This window comes from Scardinius erythrophthalmus (assembly GCF_964197995.2).
Source record: "Scardinius erythrophthalmus genome assembly, chromosome: 25".
Lineage (NCBI taxonomy): Eukaryota > Metazoa > Chordata > Actinopteri > Cypriniformes > Leuciscidae > Scardinius > Scardinius erythrophthalmus.
The window spans coordinates 24339398-24357587 of NC_138245.1; the positions used below are offsets into that span (position 1 = coordinate 24339398).

At 37.7% G+C, this 18190-nt stretch overlaps 1 protein-coding gene across 1 annotated transcript in view; it reads left to right on the plus strand.

Moving 5' to 3' along the window:
- Positions 1-18190, plus strand: part of cacna1ab (calcium channel, voltage-dependent, P/Q type, alpha 1A subunit, b) — a 128453-nt gene that overhangs the window by 78094 nt on the left and 32169 nt on the right. Inside the window, exons 21-33 of the mRNA XM_081357152.1 lie at positions 812-1335; positions 1758-2059; positions 2857-2992; positions 3067-3196; positions 4608-4667; positions 4754-4860; positions 12415-12514; positions 12609-12769; positions 14187-14327; positions 14414-14615; positions 16203-16367; positions 16452-16562; positions 16894-16977. Of these exons, the coding sequence (XP_081213278.1) occupies positions 812-1335; positions 1758-2059; positions 2857-2992; positions 3067-3196; positions 4608-4667; positions 4754-4860; positions 12415-12514; positions 12609-12769; positions 14187-14327; positions 14414-14615; positions 16203-16367; positions 16452-16562; positions 16894-16977 (2223 nt within the window). The remainder of the gene's footprint in view (positions 1-811; positions 1336-1757; positions 2060-2856; positions 2993-3066; positions 3197-4607; positions 4668-4753; positions 4861-12414; positions 12515-12608; positions 12770-14186; positions 14328-14413; positions 14616-16202; positions 16368-16451; positions 16563-16893; positions 16978-18190) is intronic.

Consider the following 18190-nt stretch of genomic DNA (forward strand, 5'->3'; position numbering starts at 1 on the left):
AGAAAGAAAGAAAGAAAGAAAGAAAGAAAGAAAGAAAGAAAGAAAGAAAGAAAGAAAGAAAGAAAGAAAGAAAGAAAGAAAGAGTTTCATTCAATTATTACATTTTTATTCAGCAATGATACTTTCATTTGATTGAAATGACAGTAAAGACTTTAACATTGTTACAAAATTCCATTTCAAATAAATACTGTTCTTTTGAACTTTCTATTCATAAAAGAATCCTGAAAAAAAGTACGGATTACGGTTTCCACAACAACAACAAAAAAAGCAGCACAACTGTTTTCAGCAAGTCAGCATATTGAATGATTTCTTAAGGATCATGTGACACTGAAGACTGGAGTAATGACTGCAAAAAATATGCATTAAAATAGAAAACAGTCATTTTAAATTGTAATAAAACTTCAATTCTTGCCAACCCATAACTTTTGAACAGTAACACCAATTAAAACACAGTTAAGTGTAATCTTTAGCAAATCTCAGAATATCCATTTATCATGCTGTACGTTATAATGTTGCGATCCCTAAATTCATTTGCAGCATTTAAATGATTAACTTTGGTTTTTAGTGTTTTATTTAACTTATTTAGTTAAAATAGCTTATTTAGACAAAATAATATAGAATTTTAACATTATATGTAAATAATTATTTTATATTGACCATTATTCTAATATCGGTGCTTTCCCAGTTCACAATAAAACTGGTTTTGTAACATATTACTGTAAATGGGTCAATTTTGATTTAATGTTTACCACTCTTTTTCTTAGGAAAGTAAAAATGTTTAATTGATCAAATCTACTTTTTGTATCTCTAGATGAACTACCGCAACCGTCCTGACATGAAGACCCACTTGGACCGCCCACTAGTTGTTAATCCTCAGGAGAACCGCAACAACAATACCAACAAGCCCCGACCGGGTGAACCAAACCCCCAAGAGCTGAACCAGCAGAGGAGTGAAGAATACTTGCAGCACCAGCCCCGATACCACCATCATCACAGTCATCATCATCACCATCACCACCACCACACCCACTCCAGCCGCCAGTCCCTACACCACCCAGAGCTGGGGGACGCAGGGTGCGAATATGCCCAGAGAGGAGGCGAGGACATGGAGGGCACAGGCGAGCACAGACGACCCCGACACCACCAGCACAGAAGGAGGGATGAAGATGGAGCAGAAAGAGGGAGGAGACACAGAGAACACCACAGCAGAGGAGAGACAGGAGGAGAAGTAGAGGAGGGCCAAGAGAAGAGGCAGAGGAGGCATCGCCATGGAAACCATGGGGATGGAGATGGAAGGAGGGATAGGGATCGGAGTCGACAGCATCTAGCTAGAAAGTGAGCGTGCTAAATTTGTGTATCTGTGTTCGTTTGAAACTGCACAGGAACTTGATGAATTGAATTGAATCAGTGAATGATTATTTTGTTCAGTGAATCATTTACAAGAATCATCTAAATGAATCGTCTGAAATAAATCTTTGAACAATAATAAAACTAAAATAGGAATAAAAATAAATAAAACTTTATATGCATATATTTAAACATATATATATATAAATACTACAACTAATAACAATGACAATTAATATCATAAATTAAAAATTAATGACATTAATAAACACTATAATAATATATGAATGATACTAAAATAACACTGCTCAGAAAAAATGAATAATTCTAAATCTAAGCAGCTAATTACAGTGTTACTGTTGTTTCAGCTGTTAACCTGTCTTCCCCTGTTTTTATTTATTTATTTTAAGAGAGGCTAGTTTATCGTTGGCTCGTCCAATTCAGCCAGGTCTATCTCACACGGAGAGCCAGTACAGTGAGGATCTGGACAACCTGCGAAACAGCAGCAAGATGGCCATCCATGACCCTGATCCTGATCTGTATGACCCCTACTGTGACCCAGAGCAGGCTAATAATCTGCTGAACCTGCGTGGACCAGATCTCCATGACAGCAGTCTCATTCTGACAGACTCCACCAAAACCCCCAGCAAACTCGACCACACTGCCATAGATATGCCCCCGATTTACCCCTCACTCAACGCCAAGTTACAAGGTGAGGGATGTGCATGTGTGATTACAGAAAACTTTTGGAGGATTTACTCGCCCTCATATCTTTCCAAGCCTATATGCCTTTTTTTTCTTCTGTAAAACACAAAAGAAGATATTTTGATACGTTTTTTTAATGTTCATATAATACAAATCAATAGTCCAGTGTTGTTTTGACCCCCAACTTTCATTGTATGCGCAAAAACAGTTTATAACAGTTTTATAATCACATGAGGGTGAATACATAAAAAAAAAAAAAAAAAAAAAAAGTGTGTGAACTTTCTCTTTCTCTGTAAATCTTAGGCCCAAATCTATACACCTTTGTTCACATTTTATTGCATTGATTTTAAAAAGAAAAACTGAATTTAAATGTGGTCAAATGTGTTAAATGTAGCTTGAGATTGGTTGCTGAAATATACAAAATTGCTCACAAATTTTTTTTTTTAAGTATAATTTTTAAATATACAAATTGCAATTATATAAAAAAATTGCAGTTCAATCATGACAACTCTCGAAATAGTTTTAGCATGTTCATGATTATGGAAATGTTAATGTATTTGGTCTTGGCGGACTAGATCTGCTACACTGCTGCTGTTGATTATTGCTGCTGCTGCAGAGCAAGTATGGACTTGGTACTGCCAATAGAGGGCACAGATTCTGTGCAAGCCTATCTATAAGTGACATTATGCATTGATGGTCAGACAATTATTAATGTTTAAAAGCTGATGTTGGACTGTTTTATACTTGATTATGTTTGTGGATTTCTGAGCATTTCTTTCTTCCCACGTTCCCTTCATTGTGCAGTAAACAAAAATGCCAACACAGAACCGGCTAAAGAAGGAGAGAAGAAAGAAGAGGAAGAAGACAATGGTGGCGACGAAGACGGACCCAAACCCATTCCCCCATTCAGTTCCTGTTTCATTCTATCCACAACCAACCCGTAAGTGTGTTCAAGTGTGGAAGTGCGTGTGTGCAAAATAAATTTTACTTATCATAACCAATGTGGGTTTTCAGGTTCCGGAGATGCTGTCACTACATACTGACGCTACGTTATTTCGAGATGTGTATTCTGTCAGTCATCGCTATGAGCAGTATTGCATTAGCGGCTGAAGATCCTGTATCGCCAGAATCACCTCGAAACAACGTAAGACTAATGTTCTGAATATTTTTTGTGTTGAAACTTTCTAACCTTTCTAGAAGTAATGTTCTGCCTACTTGAAAATACCACCAACCAGAACAATTTTAGGCATTCAGCATACAGCAGCTATGGTAGCTAGCTATGTATTACAAGTTTTAGAAGAGATCTTAACATTAGCCGCGTTTCTACTGTCGGGCCTAAAGCCGGCGTGCTAGTGCGTGCCAGGGCCAGTCGTGTTTCCACTGTCACTTCCGGGGCTTCCTCGGGCCTCATCAGGGCTTCCTCAGGGCCAACGGCCAGGGTTTTCTGGCCCGACGAATACCTTGGTCCAAAGCGGGCCAACTCGGGCTAGAAGAGTGGTTACGAACAGAGGCGAAGATTACCTGAGCCGGGAGACGGCAGCGCCAGATGACTTCATATACCAACTAACATCAGCATTAAAGACTTTCAAAATCATTTACCTCAAAACTCACTTTCATGTTTGAATGCCTTCTGTTTGTGATCCAATGTGGATTCTGATCACCGTATAAGGTAGAAATATTTATACGCGATGCAAAAGACTATGCACACTAACCATTACCATAGTAAACATGGGAAATATGAACGCTTGAAGAAATCAGACAAATCATAAAGGCTATCACAGTCATGTTTTTTTTTTTTATCCGTCAGTAGCCTACTGTCATTCTAGTCTCTTTATACCACACTGGGAGAGAGTGGTAAAGCTCCTCAGGTCGTATTTTTGGTGGCATATATTCTTTATAAATGTGATGTAAATACAGTATGTCCTGTAACTACAAATAAACAGAAACAGACGCGACTGAATAAGTAAATCTGTCCTTTCTTTTTTGAAATAGACCTAATGGTAAACCACTTTATTTCTGTGTGACTAATGTGCAATTTTGACACAAATTAATTCATTATGATAAATGTATCACTTTGTATTGTAAACCTGTGGTAAAACATTGATTCTTGGGTTTTAAATATGGAAACGCAGTGTGGTTTTGGGCTTGATGCTACAGGCTCGAGGCTTTTAGCCTGGCACGGCCCGTTTAAAGCCCTGGCTCGCACTTGCCCGACAGTGGAAACGCGGCTACTGTCTCAAGCTGTGCTTTCAAATAAATCTTCTTTCACAAATAAATCTTTTTAATAGGAATTGTTATGAAGTAATTTTTGCCCATATTGAAACTACAACCAGCAATCAGATATATTTTAGATGTTTGACATCTGCAGTGTTTTGAACCAATGAGATTTCACTGTGGGCGGGACAACATGAGCAACCAACAGCTAGTCCTAACAGCTAGTTTGGACAAAACTCAGATTTAAATAGATTTGATGTGATTTGTGTTGGTTGTTTTGTTCTCGTATAGACTGTATTTGATAGCAAACATTTTCAATGCATTTGCTTTCTTTTTTCCAGGTTTTGCGTTACTTTGACTATGTATTCACGGGTGTGTTCACCTTTGAGATGCTCATCAAGGTAAAGTGTGCACGAGATGATTTGTGCGGTGGCTTTTTAGTGTGTCATTTTATCTATTTGCTTTAATCCTGTGCTCTGTGTTTCAGATGGTGGTGTTAGGCTTGGTTTTGCATGAGGGCTCATATTTTCGTGACCTTTGGAACTTTCTGGACTTTGTAGTGGTTAGTGGTGCCCTGGTAGCCTTTGCCTTCACGTAAGTGCCCTTTGCTCCACCGCTTCCTGCCCCACAGTGCTGCCTGTTGCCCCTTATCTTCTCTTCTGCCACCCTGTTGCCCCACTGCCACCTTGGAGTCTCTTTAAATCTCTTTAAAGCCACTTTCTCTTTTGGTCTCTTTCTCTGTTCTTCTCCTGTCAGCACTGCATGCTCTTCTTCTCAGATCTCTATTTCTATTTATTTATTTTTTGGTCACTTTGCATTCTGTCTCACTCAATCAGACCCGAAGATGAAGGTCTTTCTCTCTTTACACACACTCACGCTCACACAAACACTCACTTTCTGGCAGGACTGGCCTGTCTATCTCTATATTTTCACTTTGACCAATGAGCTCCCCCAGCTTTCTTCTTGGCTTCAGCCCTATTTCTTTCCCATTCAACTCCTGCCATTAGTTCTATGTGATGCACAGAAACTTTTTCCCTCCATTTTACTGTGTGTCCGACACTTCTGTCTGCCTGTCTGTCTTTCGTCCCTCACCATTCATCTTTTATCTCATCTCACACTCTGTCCTTCCTCCTGGTGCTAAAACAACTTTTCTTTGTTTCCTCCTTTAACCAAGACTTTCAATCAATCCATAAACTCTAGATTATCTGAAACAACTCCAGTCAAAACCAACAAATGCACAAATGGGATCTTAGTGAAATTATCCAAATTGAGCAAATGGAGAATTCTGCTAAAATCTCAGATATGTGTCTCAAATTTTTCTCTTAAAGTCCCCACTTTTTTACATAAATACATAAACTTAAATTTCTATCTAATAAAGTTTATTGATTGATTTTATTTTGTTCTTTTAGAAACCCTACCATGACCCAATTTAAAATTAAAAAAAGATTATGTTTTAAAAAAATTGAATAAAATAAATAAATCTAATCAACTTTTACTAATACATTAATTAATTTATTTAGTGAGTTAGTTATTAGATTTTTTTAGAAACTCTACCATGATATGGAATTTATAGAATTGGTTAAACATAAGCAAAATGTTTGTTTTGTTGGAGTATCAGGGCTCTTTTCCATCGTCATTGCTCCACCAACCAAGTATTCACCATAACCTTGTCCCCTCACACTTTCCCCCTGCTGAGAAGGGTAGTTTTGTGCCCTTTGGGGCCCTGTGGGGGTGAGGGGTCTCCAGGCACCTGTAGCCCTTTAGTGCCCAGGCGGTTTCCATGTTTGGATCAGCGAGAGATCGTCCTGCCACAGGTACTCTGGTTTCTTTCCTATGCACGGCCTGGGGGAGCAGCAGCCTGGGGATATAAAGAGAGTGGTTGAAGAATAAACTGAACCCCAGAGTGGGAAGATCAGCTAGTCACTAAGAAAGGAGAGCAAGTGAACACTGCTGATGGGGCTTTGAGCGTGGAATGATTTTTACTCTTGTTTAGCCCTTTTTGGTTATTCTTTTAAGTGTCTGTTGTGCATGTATGATCTAGTATGTGTACATCCTCCTCAGCCCCATAGGCCAGATATGTTTTTCATGTTTGTAAGAGTATTTGGTGGATTGCTGGGTGTCATAAATGGCATAACACTGGTTTTTGTGGTATTAAAAGTGTCTGCACACTTTTAAACAAGGCTTTGGAATAATAATAGCAAAATTAAATAGGTAACTAAATAAATATATCATCCATAGTTTCAGATCTTTTTTGATGTGGTATAGGCATCTATCTGTTTATTATATGTGATTGCACGTGTTTACATTATTGCATGTGCATTCAGTTCAGATAATTTTTTCAGCTGCGCATTTAGCCAACATCATAACATGTGACCTTAAAAGAAATAATCACCTTCTAATCACATGCTACTAGTAATTCTGAAAAATCCATTCTAAATAGCAACTTGCTAGCTAACCAAGAGCCTTTTGAAAAAGTTGTCATTTGCGTCACTGTTTGTCAAACTGTTTTGTCATTGTTAACACTTAGCTATCCAAACGTCTTTGCAAGCAACATTGGCCCTAACAAGCAGTAAAAATTAGGAACTGAGGAAGGTGGACATGATTATTTACATCAGTCAAACTATCAGCATACATGCACTGGCATCAAATTTAATATGCAGATTTAAGATTTAAGCTAATTATTGTATTTAAAAATGTACATACAATACACAAGTAATTTACTTTTCTTTTTTTTTACTTTTTATAAAAACATCCTGGAAAAAATAATAAGCAGCGCAACTGTTTTCATCATTGATAATAATAAGAAATTTCTTCAGCACCAAATCAGCATATAAGAATGATTTCTGAAGGATCATGTAATTGAGTAACCAATTTTCTCCTGTTTTTATTGAAATATTTGCCAAGAGAATTCACATGGTATGCTGATATGAATGACTGTTAGCTGAATGCCTGTAGTGAAACCTATCAGGCCGTACAGTATGTTCGAATACACATGGCCTGATATGTTTAAATCCTGCTTTGAGTTAAAAATCACTCCACACATAACGCCCGGTTCCCCTCCCCTGACCCTAATCTAAATGAACCCTCTCCACCCTCTCAACCCTGTTTCTGTCCTGTCTTTTCCTGTTCTCATTCCTCAAAACAGTTCTTGCCCATCCAATTTCCTTTCCTTTCCTTTCCTTTCCTTTCCTTTCCTTTCCTTTCCTTTCCTTTCCTTTCCTTTCCTTTCCTTTCCTTTCCTTTCCTTTCCTTTCCTTTCCTTTCCTTTCCTTTCCTTTCCTTTCCTCCATCAGCACTAAGCTGCCTTGGACCAACTCCAGCTGTCAAGCTGTTTATCATTTTGGCCTCCATTTGTTGAGTCTGACAAAGTGAGTGAAAAAGAGAGACCACAAGAGATGTGGAGAGATAGAGAGAACAATAGATATAGAAGGATATGGTAAATGAAATAAAGGAACACAAGAAAAGAAGACTCCAGGTTGACAGTTGCTTCTCATTAATTGGTGTTTTTGACGTTTCTTCATCTTCTGTCCTTCATCTCATTCTCTCTCTCTCGCACTCACACACATATGAAATGAAAGGTTATACCGTTTCATTATAACCTGTGATTATTTACTCACTGTCATGCTGTTTCAAACCTGTATTTTGTTTTTTCAATTTGCCTCATTTTGTGTTTCATGGTTAACAAAAAAACATCTTGCAGGTTTGATACAACATAAGGGTGAATAAATGACAAAATGTTATTTTTGAGTGAACTATTGCTGTAAGTCTTGTTCTCTCCACTGCTTAATGCTTTCTAAATGGATGAATTCTGGGTATAGGCATGGTCATATGACATACAAGCATCTCTGATTACCCAGAATACCTTGGTTTGGTGGAGGAAAGGCTTGCCCATTTGTTATAGTCTCACAATAAGAACAAAACGACTCAACAAATGATTATGCTTTTGGCTCCTTCATTCTTAGAATAAAGAATGAAGTTATTACAAATACCTGCGAGGCATGTAAACAAATAGGTGCTGGAAGTTTGGATTGTTAAATTAGGTATGTGTGGGGTTGTGGACTGTATGTGTTGCTTGAAAGTTACTCAAATAAATACCGTCGAACACTGCCACCTTGAGGCGACAGCAGTGTGGCGGCCATTTTGGCTCCATTGCAGTCAGTTACGGATTCCACCTCCATTCTGGCTCAAGTGTCTGATACAGTGTGCTGATTCAGGGCTAAGGTGGCGAGAATCTCCCCCTGCTCTCAGAGTTGGCATGGCAGAGGGAGGATTCTCTCCTACCGCAGTGGGTTGTCCTAATCTATAAGTGTGACAAGTTTGAATCCTTAGTTATTGATTGGGGACAGGCCCAGAGTAAAGAACTGCCAAATACCTAGCAGGGGTTAGTGTATGAGAATGATTCAGTCAGAGTCAATAAAGCAGCAGACTCATGCTCGAAATTGCCCCCCCATGTGTGTGTGTGTGTGTGTGTGGCGATTGCGAGCATGAGTTAATCAATAATAAAGCAGCTACATTTGATCAGCAGATCAGTTCACATTAATTTTATTATAATATTTGTGTAATATTTTATTATAATATAATTCGATTTTATTATATGTATATAATAATATTACATACTAATTATGATCATATATGGATTATTATGATTCTGAAAACTTTATATATATATATATAATCTTTTATCAGATAATGAGCTTGTTTGTGAAATGAACATAGATATGATCTTGTCTTAGAACTGTACACTGCATATGTTTATTAGATCTCTCAACAGCTTTCTAAAGTTTTAAGGATTTCGTCTGGATTTTGATTGACCCTTAGCTAATCCTTGCCTCCAACATTACTGGCAAAACCCACCTTAGCAACTGTTGCTGACTAATATGCGCCTATGGAGGAATTGTTTTGTTTGATAGTTTTACCCCAACATTTTACAGACATTATTAAAGGAGAACTTGGTAACTTTTTTAACTTAATAAAACTGTCTAGAAATCATTTGGATGGTTAAACAACCTGTTCTGGTGATACTGGTGACTTTCCCCGCTCCCCCCAGCGTTCCCAGGCGGAAAACCAACCTTGCAACTTGGGGACTAGCGTCCCGGCAAAATAGAAATTGGAAGTCTCGTGAGAAGCGGGAACGAGAACGAGAACGAGCGCGAAACACGAATCGCTTTACGGCAATTCAACATAAACACACACGCATGTATGATGTATTACCAGATTACCCACCTCGGTAGACAAAGCTCCACACGATTCAGTTGGCTTGCTCCGATCAAAACAAACGCACATGAGCAGCGGTAGAGAGGGGGAGGAGGCCGCCGCAAGTGAGTTTTTTACGACCGTGTTGTGACATATACGCCCCCCCACAGCTGTAGGGGGAGCTCGTGTGGAAAACATGCGACAACAAAAGGGAAAATCAGCGAAGAAGTGACTAGAGTTCGCTAGAGTTGCCGAGTTCTCCTTTAAACAAATATGCAAATAAGCATATATAGACGAATTTCATGAAAATCTCCAATTCACTCCTATGGGACTCTCTGTAAGGCTTGTGTGAGCGAATAAAAGTAACCAAGTAGGCAGCGTTTGGCAAAGGGTCAGTTATATGTGTTTATAGAATTGTTTTAGAATACATTAATTAAAGACGCACTAAGCAAAGTTTCAGTACTGACCACTGTTGGAGGGGATGTTGTATCACACAAAAGCAGTTGTTTTTTAATGAGAAATTATGTGAATTAACATATGTGTCAAAAGTCCTATTATATGTGTAAAACATTGCTTGGTGCATCTTTAATTTTGTTTGACTTGACTTGATCTGTAGTTTTAAATATCTGAACACGGGGGCTTTCAACTCTTTTAATCATTCGCTGGAGTTTTTTTTATTTGGTCCTTTTTCTCTGTCTGTTTGTCTCTCATATTGATGTTGTTCCTCTGCAAACCACTCCCAGTATCTTGTTTCTTTTTCTGTCTCTCTTTCTCTTTTTCTGTGTGTGTGTGTATTCCTCTCTTTTCTGTCTCTTTCTTTCTTCCGCTGTCTGTCTCTAACCTCTCTTATGTCTACGCCTTGGTGATCAACAGGAGCCTCTCTCGGTAAAGTCTCCCCTCCTTATTGTCGCACGGCTACCGTCCAGCTCACGCGATGGCTTCTCTCTCTTTCTTTCTTTTTCCCTTCCCGACAATCCCTCCTCTTCCCTTCCTCTTTGCTCATCCACTCTGGTTCTCTCCATTCCACTGCTTGTTTTATTCTGCCCGTGACTTACATTGGTTATAACGGGTCCATCTGTGGACCTAAACGTCTGAACACAAAGTTACAGAAGAGACCGCACTTTTGTACACTGCTTACAGTACTGCACACCTTTCTCTGAGCACAGTCAGGAGCGAGTAATTGATTATTGGTAACCTGGACCTTTTCCAATGCGACTCAATCAATCTGTCATGAGCTGGCTGGTCTTCAGCTGGGACTTGCCTGGAAGTTCATAGTTAAAGACAGCTGTCTTGGCCGCTTGATTGAAGAGTTCACTTCTGTTTGTGTTTGGGACCTGTGTAAATACTTAAAAGAAATACCTCTGCCACATTCAATAAGACTGAGCTTGGCTCAATAAGGATTCATGCTTGATGGCTAACACTGTCTACACTGGATGCAAGACCACTAACATTATCATTTAATATATCAAATAAAACAACTTTATTCACAAATGTTAAATGTCATTTTTTTTACTATGAATATTATTAGTTATATATAGTCCTGACAAATCGATTCATCGTGATTATTTGTGTGTTTATATGTGTGTATACATACAGTACATGGATGCATATATATATATGCACACACAGACACGCACACACATATTTATATGTATTATATATATAATATAATATGATATATATACACACACACACACATATTATATAAACGCAAACTTTTGTTAGATGCAATTCATCGCAATTTGACAGCACTAGTTATATATTTAAATAACCTCATCATTAACCCATTATTAACCTCAATTTTTCTTTTTTATATTTATTTTTAATTTGTTTTTTTTTTTTTTTAATTTACCAAGCATTCATTTATTTTCATGTCATTTTTATATATATAAATGTATATATATATATATATATATACATATATATATATATATATATATATATATATATATAGATAGATAGATAGATAGATAGATAGATAGATAGATAGATAGATAGATAGATAGATAGATAGATAGATAGATAGATAGATAGATAGATAGATACTGCATATAATCCATGCAAAGTCCATTTAATTCCCCGATTTCTGTTTGCAATTAAGCAATTATTTTTTTAACCTTGATCTTACAGCTGATTGATCTGTTATCATGAATATTTTAGGATAATCAAGTTTGACGCTTTCCAGTGTAGACAGACTATGGCACTATACATCAAGTTTCCTGGTCAAAAATTCTTCAAAACGGCAAGCATTTCTTGACGATTTTCTTGTAAAAATCCAAATGGCAGGAAATTAATTGACAGTTTTTCATTTTGTTTCCCTTATCGGTTTGAATGCAATGAAATGTCCTTGTAACTTGTCTTTGTCTCCTGGTTTGAGCTTCCTCAAGTTCTTCTAGGGACAAGATACAGTTGGACTCAAGTCCGCTAGCCTTTTGCATCTCAGTGAACCCTCAGTCTTGTCATGTTACCTACAATTAACACAAACAGCCTCCATATCCCAGACCTCCATTCCCTTGTCTGCTCTAACACAGCTAAAAAAAAACGAAAAAAGAAAGAAAGAGGTTTGGCTGGGCATTGCACCAGAAAATGCCTGACAGTTTTGATACTTACTTGAATGTGTTATGCTTTTGGAATGTCCAGAGAAGAAAACATCTGTCCAGAGAATCTGAAGGCCTGTGAAAACTTGCTTGAAGAAAAAAATAAATATTTTTTGATAATAAGCATTCCACAACAAATTAGTCTACAACATAATATACGTATATATAATAGTATTAACTGTTGCATGGTGATATTGAAACTATCTTCTACATTAAGAGTAAAATGGAAGCTCAAAGAATGATCTAGAAGTGAAATGTGATGGAAATAGATGGAGACGGTCTTTCAAAATGTCCTTATCACTCTTTTGTTCTTATTGAACAGCATGTTAATGTCCTGTTGTTTGCCTCCACTCCTCAGGGGGAGCAGTAAGGGGAAAGACATCAGTGTCATCAAGTCTCTGAGGGTCCTAAGGGTGCTGCGTCCACTCAAGACCATCAAACGTCTTCCTAAACTAAAAGTACAGTCAAAGACACACATATACCTACACAGCTGAGATGTTTTGTTTGCTAAATTAGTGCACTATACTAATTTCATTCGTCTCCTTCTCCCAGGCGGTGTTTGACTGTGTAGTAAACTCTCTGAAGAACGTGTTGAACATCCTCATTGTCTACATGCTGTTCATGTTCATCTTCGCTGTGGTGGCCGTGCAGCTCTTTAAGGGACGATTCTTCTACTGTACCGACGAGTCCAAAGAGTTCGCCCGTGACTGCAGGTAAGGAGAGATGACTTGTCAAAAATCACAATTTTGCATGCAACAGGTTTCCAAAAGTGACATGGTCCACAGTAATACACTTAAAGGGATACTTCAGGATTTAGCATTAAGCTTTGTATTAGTAGAAAACCTGTAGTATTTTCGAATTACCGTGCTTTCCACCCTCATATCCCCCTGAGACAAGAGATTTATGTTTTTTTGTCTGGAAAAAATCCTCCGATGACGCAAAAATCGTCATTTTGCGTCATCGGAGGATTTTCTGGCCAGAGGCTAAAGACTACAGCCAGTAGAAGGCGTTGTTCCGCATGTTTTCAGCCCGCCCATAGAGAGTTGGATCTCACTCACAGAATGTACACAGTGTCAGCCGTCTTTCTTTGGAAGCTAAGCTAGCAGGCTTTTGTTCTGCGAAGAAAGCTGAGTAGTAGGAGAAAGCTGAGTAGTAGGGGTTACCATCCTCTTTTTCCCGGACATGTCCGGCCGTCGAGATGGTCCAAAATGTCCGGGATTCGGCTTTTGCTTTCTGCAGTCGCCATTCATTGTCTACATGCACACCTTTTGTTTCAATCTAGCTGAATTCATTCCGATTGGTGAATCTGAATGTAGTGTTTACATGAACGCTAAACAAGTGATCGGTTGATGTGCGTTTTAACATTGCTAAGAAAATTCCCGCTCCTCCGTGAGAGATGCGAGACCGGCGCGTCGCAGTAATGACGCCACTGGCCTCGCGCCGTTCTCCCGCGGCCGTCAGCCTCGTCCTGCTCGCCACAGTAAACATGATGAATGGCGACTGCAGAACGCAAAAGCCGAATCCCGGACATTTTGGGCGATCTCGAAATCCCTGGCAAACTCATCACGGAGTCTCAATAGTAGCCTACCCTTGTTGTTTGTTTTCAACTGCGCTCTCTTACCGGTAGGCGTGGCTTGGGAGTGGCCTCCTAGGGCAGCAAAGCAAGTGCATTCTGGGAGTTGTTGTCTTTCATCCACATAAGCCAAAAATACATTTTCTGGCTTTTCTCAGTCTAGAAAGCTCCAAATTCAGAAATTTCTTCACATTTCTTCTACTTAAATGACCTATTTTAAATACACATTCAAGTATCCCTTTAAGGTCCGTTCACACCAATGATAACTATAAAGATAACTTTATCGTTAACCATATTAGCATCCACACCAATGCATGATAACAGTCTGTTTATTATAAGCATGTGCTGACATTTGCCACTTTAAATGTTGAACTTTTTAAAGTCGGGTGGATTCTGATTGGCATAAATTTTTATCATTCTTTAGCTGGGAAAAAAACATTCTAAAAAGTTGTTCCAACAATATTGTTCCTCTGTGCCGTTACCGTTGTATAACCGTTATAGAATTACAACAATAACTAAAACTTTTGTTGAGTTTTTCATGTGTATTTGTGTTTCAGGGGCGAATATTTGGTGTATGAGCGTAATAACGAGGTCAAATCGCAGAAGCGGGAGTGGAAGAAGTACGATTTCCACTACGACAACGTGCTTTGGGCCCTGCTTACTCTCTTTACTGTGTCCACTGGAGAGGGATGGCCGCAGTGAGTTGGCATTCTCTCAAAAATAATCGCTTGTGTGTCATCTCTGGTGTCATCACCTCTTCTTTTCTCTTTCTTTTCTCTTTCAGGGTGTTGAAGCACTCTGTGGACTCCACCTTTGAGAACCAGGGCCCGAGCCCGGGGTACCGGATGGAAATGTCCATCTTTTACGTGGTGTACTTCGTTGTCTTCCCCTTCTTCTTCGTAAACATCTTTGTAGCTCTCATCATCATCACTTTCCAGGAGCAAGGAGACAAGATGATGGAGGACTACAGCCTCGAAAAGAATGAGGTAATTGCTATTTTATTCACATGAGTAAACCAAACTAACATAGCTAATTTTGACCAAAATTTCAGGCAACATCCTTCAATTGCATTGGGTGCATTGTGTTTATAAAATTATATCCGAGATTGTGGACAGAGTTTAGTTGTATTCATTGCTAAAATGTTGTTTAATGGTAAATCATTTCATATAATTAAAAATGTGGTATTTCAACCTGCATTGTCAGACTCATTTTGAGTCAAAAGTTGCAATAGCCATTTGTGTACAAATGTGATTATGAACTTAAATATTGACTGTTTTGTTTTTTGAAAATCTCATCTGTGAAATTGTCAATATTATTGCAAACTCTAGAAAGGATCAGATTGCTAAATATATAAATATATTCTATTGTTGTTATTATTATTATTATTATTATTTAAAGTGTTAGTTCACTCAAAAATGAAAATTCTGTCATCACTTACCATCATGTCGTTCCAAAACCGTAAGAGTTTGTTCAACTTCGAAAACACAAATGAAGATATTTTTAATAAAATCTGAGAGATTTCTGTCCCTCCATTGACAGTCTATGCAACTACCACTTTGACGCTTCAAAAAGTTCACAAAGACAGTGAAAACGAATCCATATTAATCCAATGGTTTAGTACAATTTTAGGATAAAGAGTAGACTGACTTATGCCGTTGTGGCTCTATACATCAACTTTCCTGGGCAAAAATTCCATATGAAAAGGGACGCGAGCGGAGCCAAAGGAAAGAAAAGAACTAAACAAAAGCCAAGGCTATTCGCGTATAATCCTCTAATCTAACTAACAAAAACAGAAGTAAGGAAATCAAAAGTCTTCAGCCAAAATACAAAACTTACAGGCCACTTCTAACCAAGTGCATCTAATACCAATAAGTGTTGCACAATGTATGTCACTTGACATCTTACCTGTCTACTTTTCCCCAGTACATGGTGAAAACAATGGGAAAATAACAAAAAATTAATGAAATGCAAGATGACAAAACCGGTACAAATAAAGATTGTCACAGTTAGAACAACGCTAGCAAAAGGTTAGACTAAACAAAAGCAGTGAAAACAGTGACGTCACACAGGTTATTGATGGTTGACTTTCATCAAGGAATGAGCCTAAGAGATGACAGAGCAAGAGAGAGCCACACACACACAAAATAATAATAATAATTTAATAAAAAATATTTTTTGTACATATGGGAATCAGACACTCCAAGCACAGACACTCTTGTTCCGGCAGAGGAACTGTTCGCTGGATGTTGTTGGACTTTTCTATAGTTTGAGATAAAATTTCATAGATAAGGCATGAATAATTACATCATTAGAAAACTTAGTTTTCCTATTCATGTATATTAAACTGTGTTTCTGGGGCATAATCGTCTCATTTCAATTGAGATGATTACATTTATGCACACACATTTTTTATATTTAACCACATGCTAATGTAAAAAAAAATTAGTTATGAGCATTATTTGGTTTTATTGCTGCACAGTTTTACTTTTCACTTGTCTTTCCACTGCAACGAACATGCAACGTGATATGTCAGATGCTTCTTTCACTGTTTTCTGTTGGTCTGTGTCTTCTAGAGAGCCTGTATTGATTTTGCTATAAATGCCAAACCTCTAACGCGCCACATGCCTCAGAACAAGCAAAGCTTTCAGTACCGAATGTGGCAGTTTGTGGTGTCGCCTCCGTTTGAGTACAGTATCATGGCTCTCATTGCGCTCAACACAGTCGTCCTTATGATGAAGGTACGAGCTTCTTCTTCCTCCCCTAGCATCAATCATGTCTGTACATCCATCAGGGTCTACATTTTCATTAATCTATGTTTCCAGTATGACGGAGCCTCGGAGGCGTATGATAAAGTCCTGAAGAACCTGAATATCGTGTTCACGACACTCTTCTTCATGGAGTGTATTCTGAAAATCATTGCCTTTGGTATCAAAGTAAGTCGCGTTCATACATCCTGCTCTTCCTAGCATTACTCATTGCACAATCTAAAGATATCACCCATTATTAATTCATACATCCTGTTACTTTTTTAGACCTGAGATATTTATGAAACGTTTCTTTCCCTAACCCCTTTCGAAAAATGTGTTTGGGGAAAAAAAAAACATCTAATGCACTTGTCTGCCTGTCTCCATGGTGACAGGCATTTGATTGGCTATACTTCTTTAATAGTCTTGTCATTGGAGGATTGGGTAAAATATGGGTTCTCACTCCCCGAGAACTCTGACATGATTGGTTAACTCACGCTCTCCTTTTGTTTCTCTGCAGAATTATTTCCGAGACGCTTGGAATATTTTTGATTTTGTGTCCGTTATCGGCAGCATCACAGATATTTTAGTGACAGAGTTTGGGGTAAGTGCACTTTTAGACAAGTTTAGAAAGCAAATACAGATTGCAGTTTGATTAATGTTGGAATTGAATGGACAAATGTGAATTCACCCACTTGTACATAAATACTCCTTTTAATCCCTGTAAATGCATCTCTTACAATCACTTCCCTTTCTTGTGACTGTAAAAAGTTGCATTCCCACACACATGAATATTTAAGTGCTGAATATATAGCATGTTTAATAGATCAACCTATTATTATCATACAGTATTTTACATGTTTGAGGAAGGTTTAAATGCAACACTTCAAACTTTATTTTGTAAAATTGCTTGTCACAAAATGTTAGAACTTTTGTCTACTTGAATATTTACCCGTTCAGTCTTCCACATCATGTGTTCATGCTATTGCTAAGTGTTGTGTGTATTTGTACTGGGTTTTGTGTGTGAATGTCAGTGTTCGAGTGTGTACTTGTGCTTGTGTTGTTTCCTCACTGTGCTTTTTGGGTGCTCTGTCTATAAAAACTAGACAGACACTTTACTCTGATGTGTTACACTGAAGTTTGTGGGCTCTCCCAGTGGCCACACATTACACAATGTGGATTATTATTCCAACTTTCCCCTGAGCAGTATTATTTTTATACTATTACTGTATTTATACATATAATAATTTTAGTTTAACTTTTAGTAATTTTGTTATGTGCTTGTCATTTTTCTATTTATATTTTTCTTATTTCATTTTGTATTTTAATATTTAGCTGTATTTTTTTATTTCAGTTTTAGTTTTAGTAATGTTAGTACTTCATCTGAAACATATTTCAGTTAGTTGCCAAGATAACATTTATAATTTTCGCTTTTCAGTTTTTTATCTAAAATGTATTTAATTTTAGCTTCATTTCAATCACCAAAGACTTTTTAATAAAATAATTTTAATTTTAATTAACAATAACAACACAGCCCTGAGGTATTTAGCATTGTATTTGTAACATGGTTTTTAAAAAATATATTTTTAGGTCATAATCCTCATATTTTACTGTCTGGTCAAATCAGTAAAATATGGTTTGGCCACTGGAACAGCCTTGATAGTGAATCAATGCTCACAGTACCTGTGTTTGATTAATCAGCCTGTTGACTGTATCCATAACGACTTATTCCTGTTTTATCTTTTTACATGCTTTCTTTGTTCCTCTGATTTGTTGGCGATAAACCCATCCAATCCAAAACAAACAAAAAAATGCAC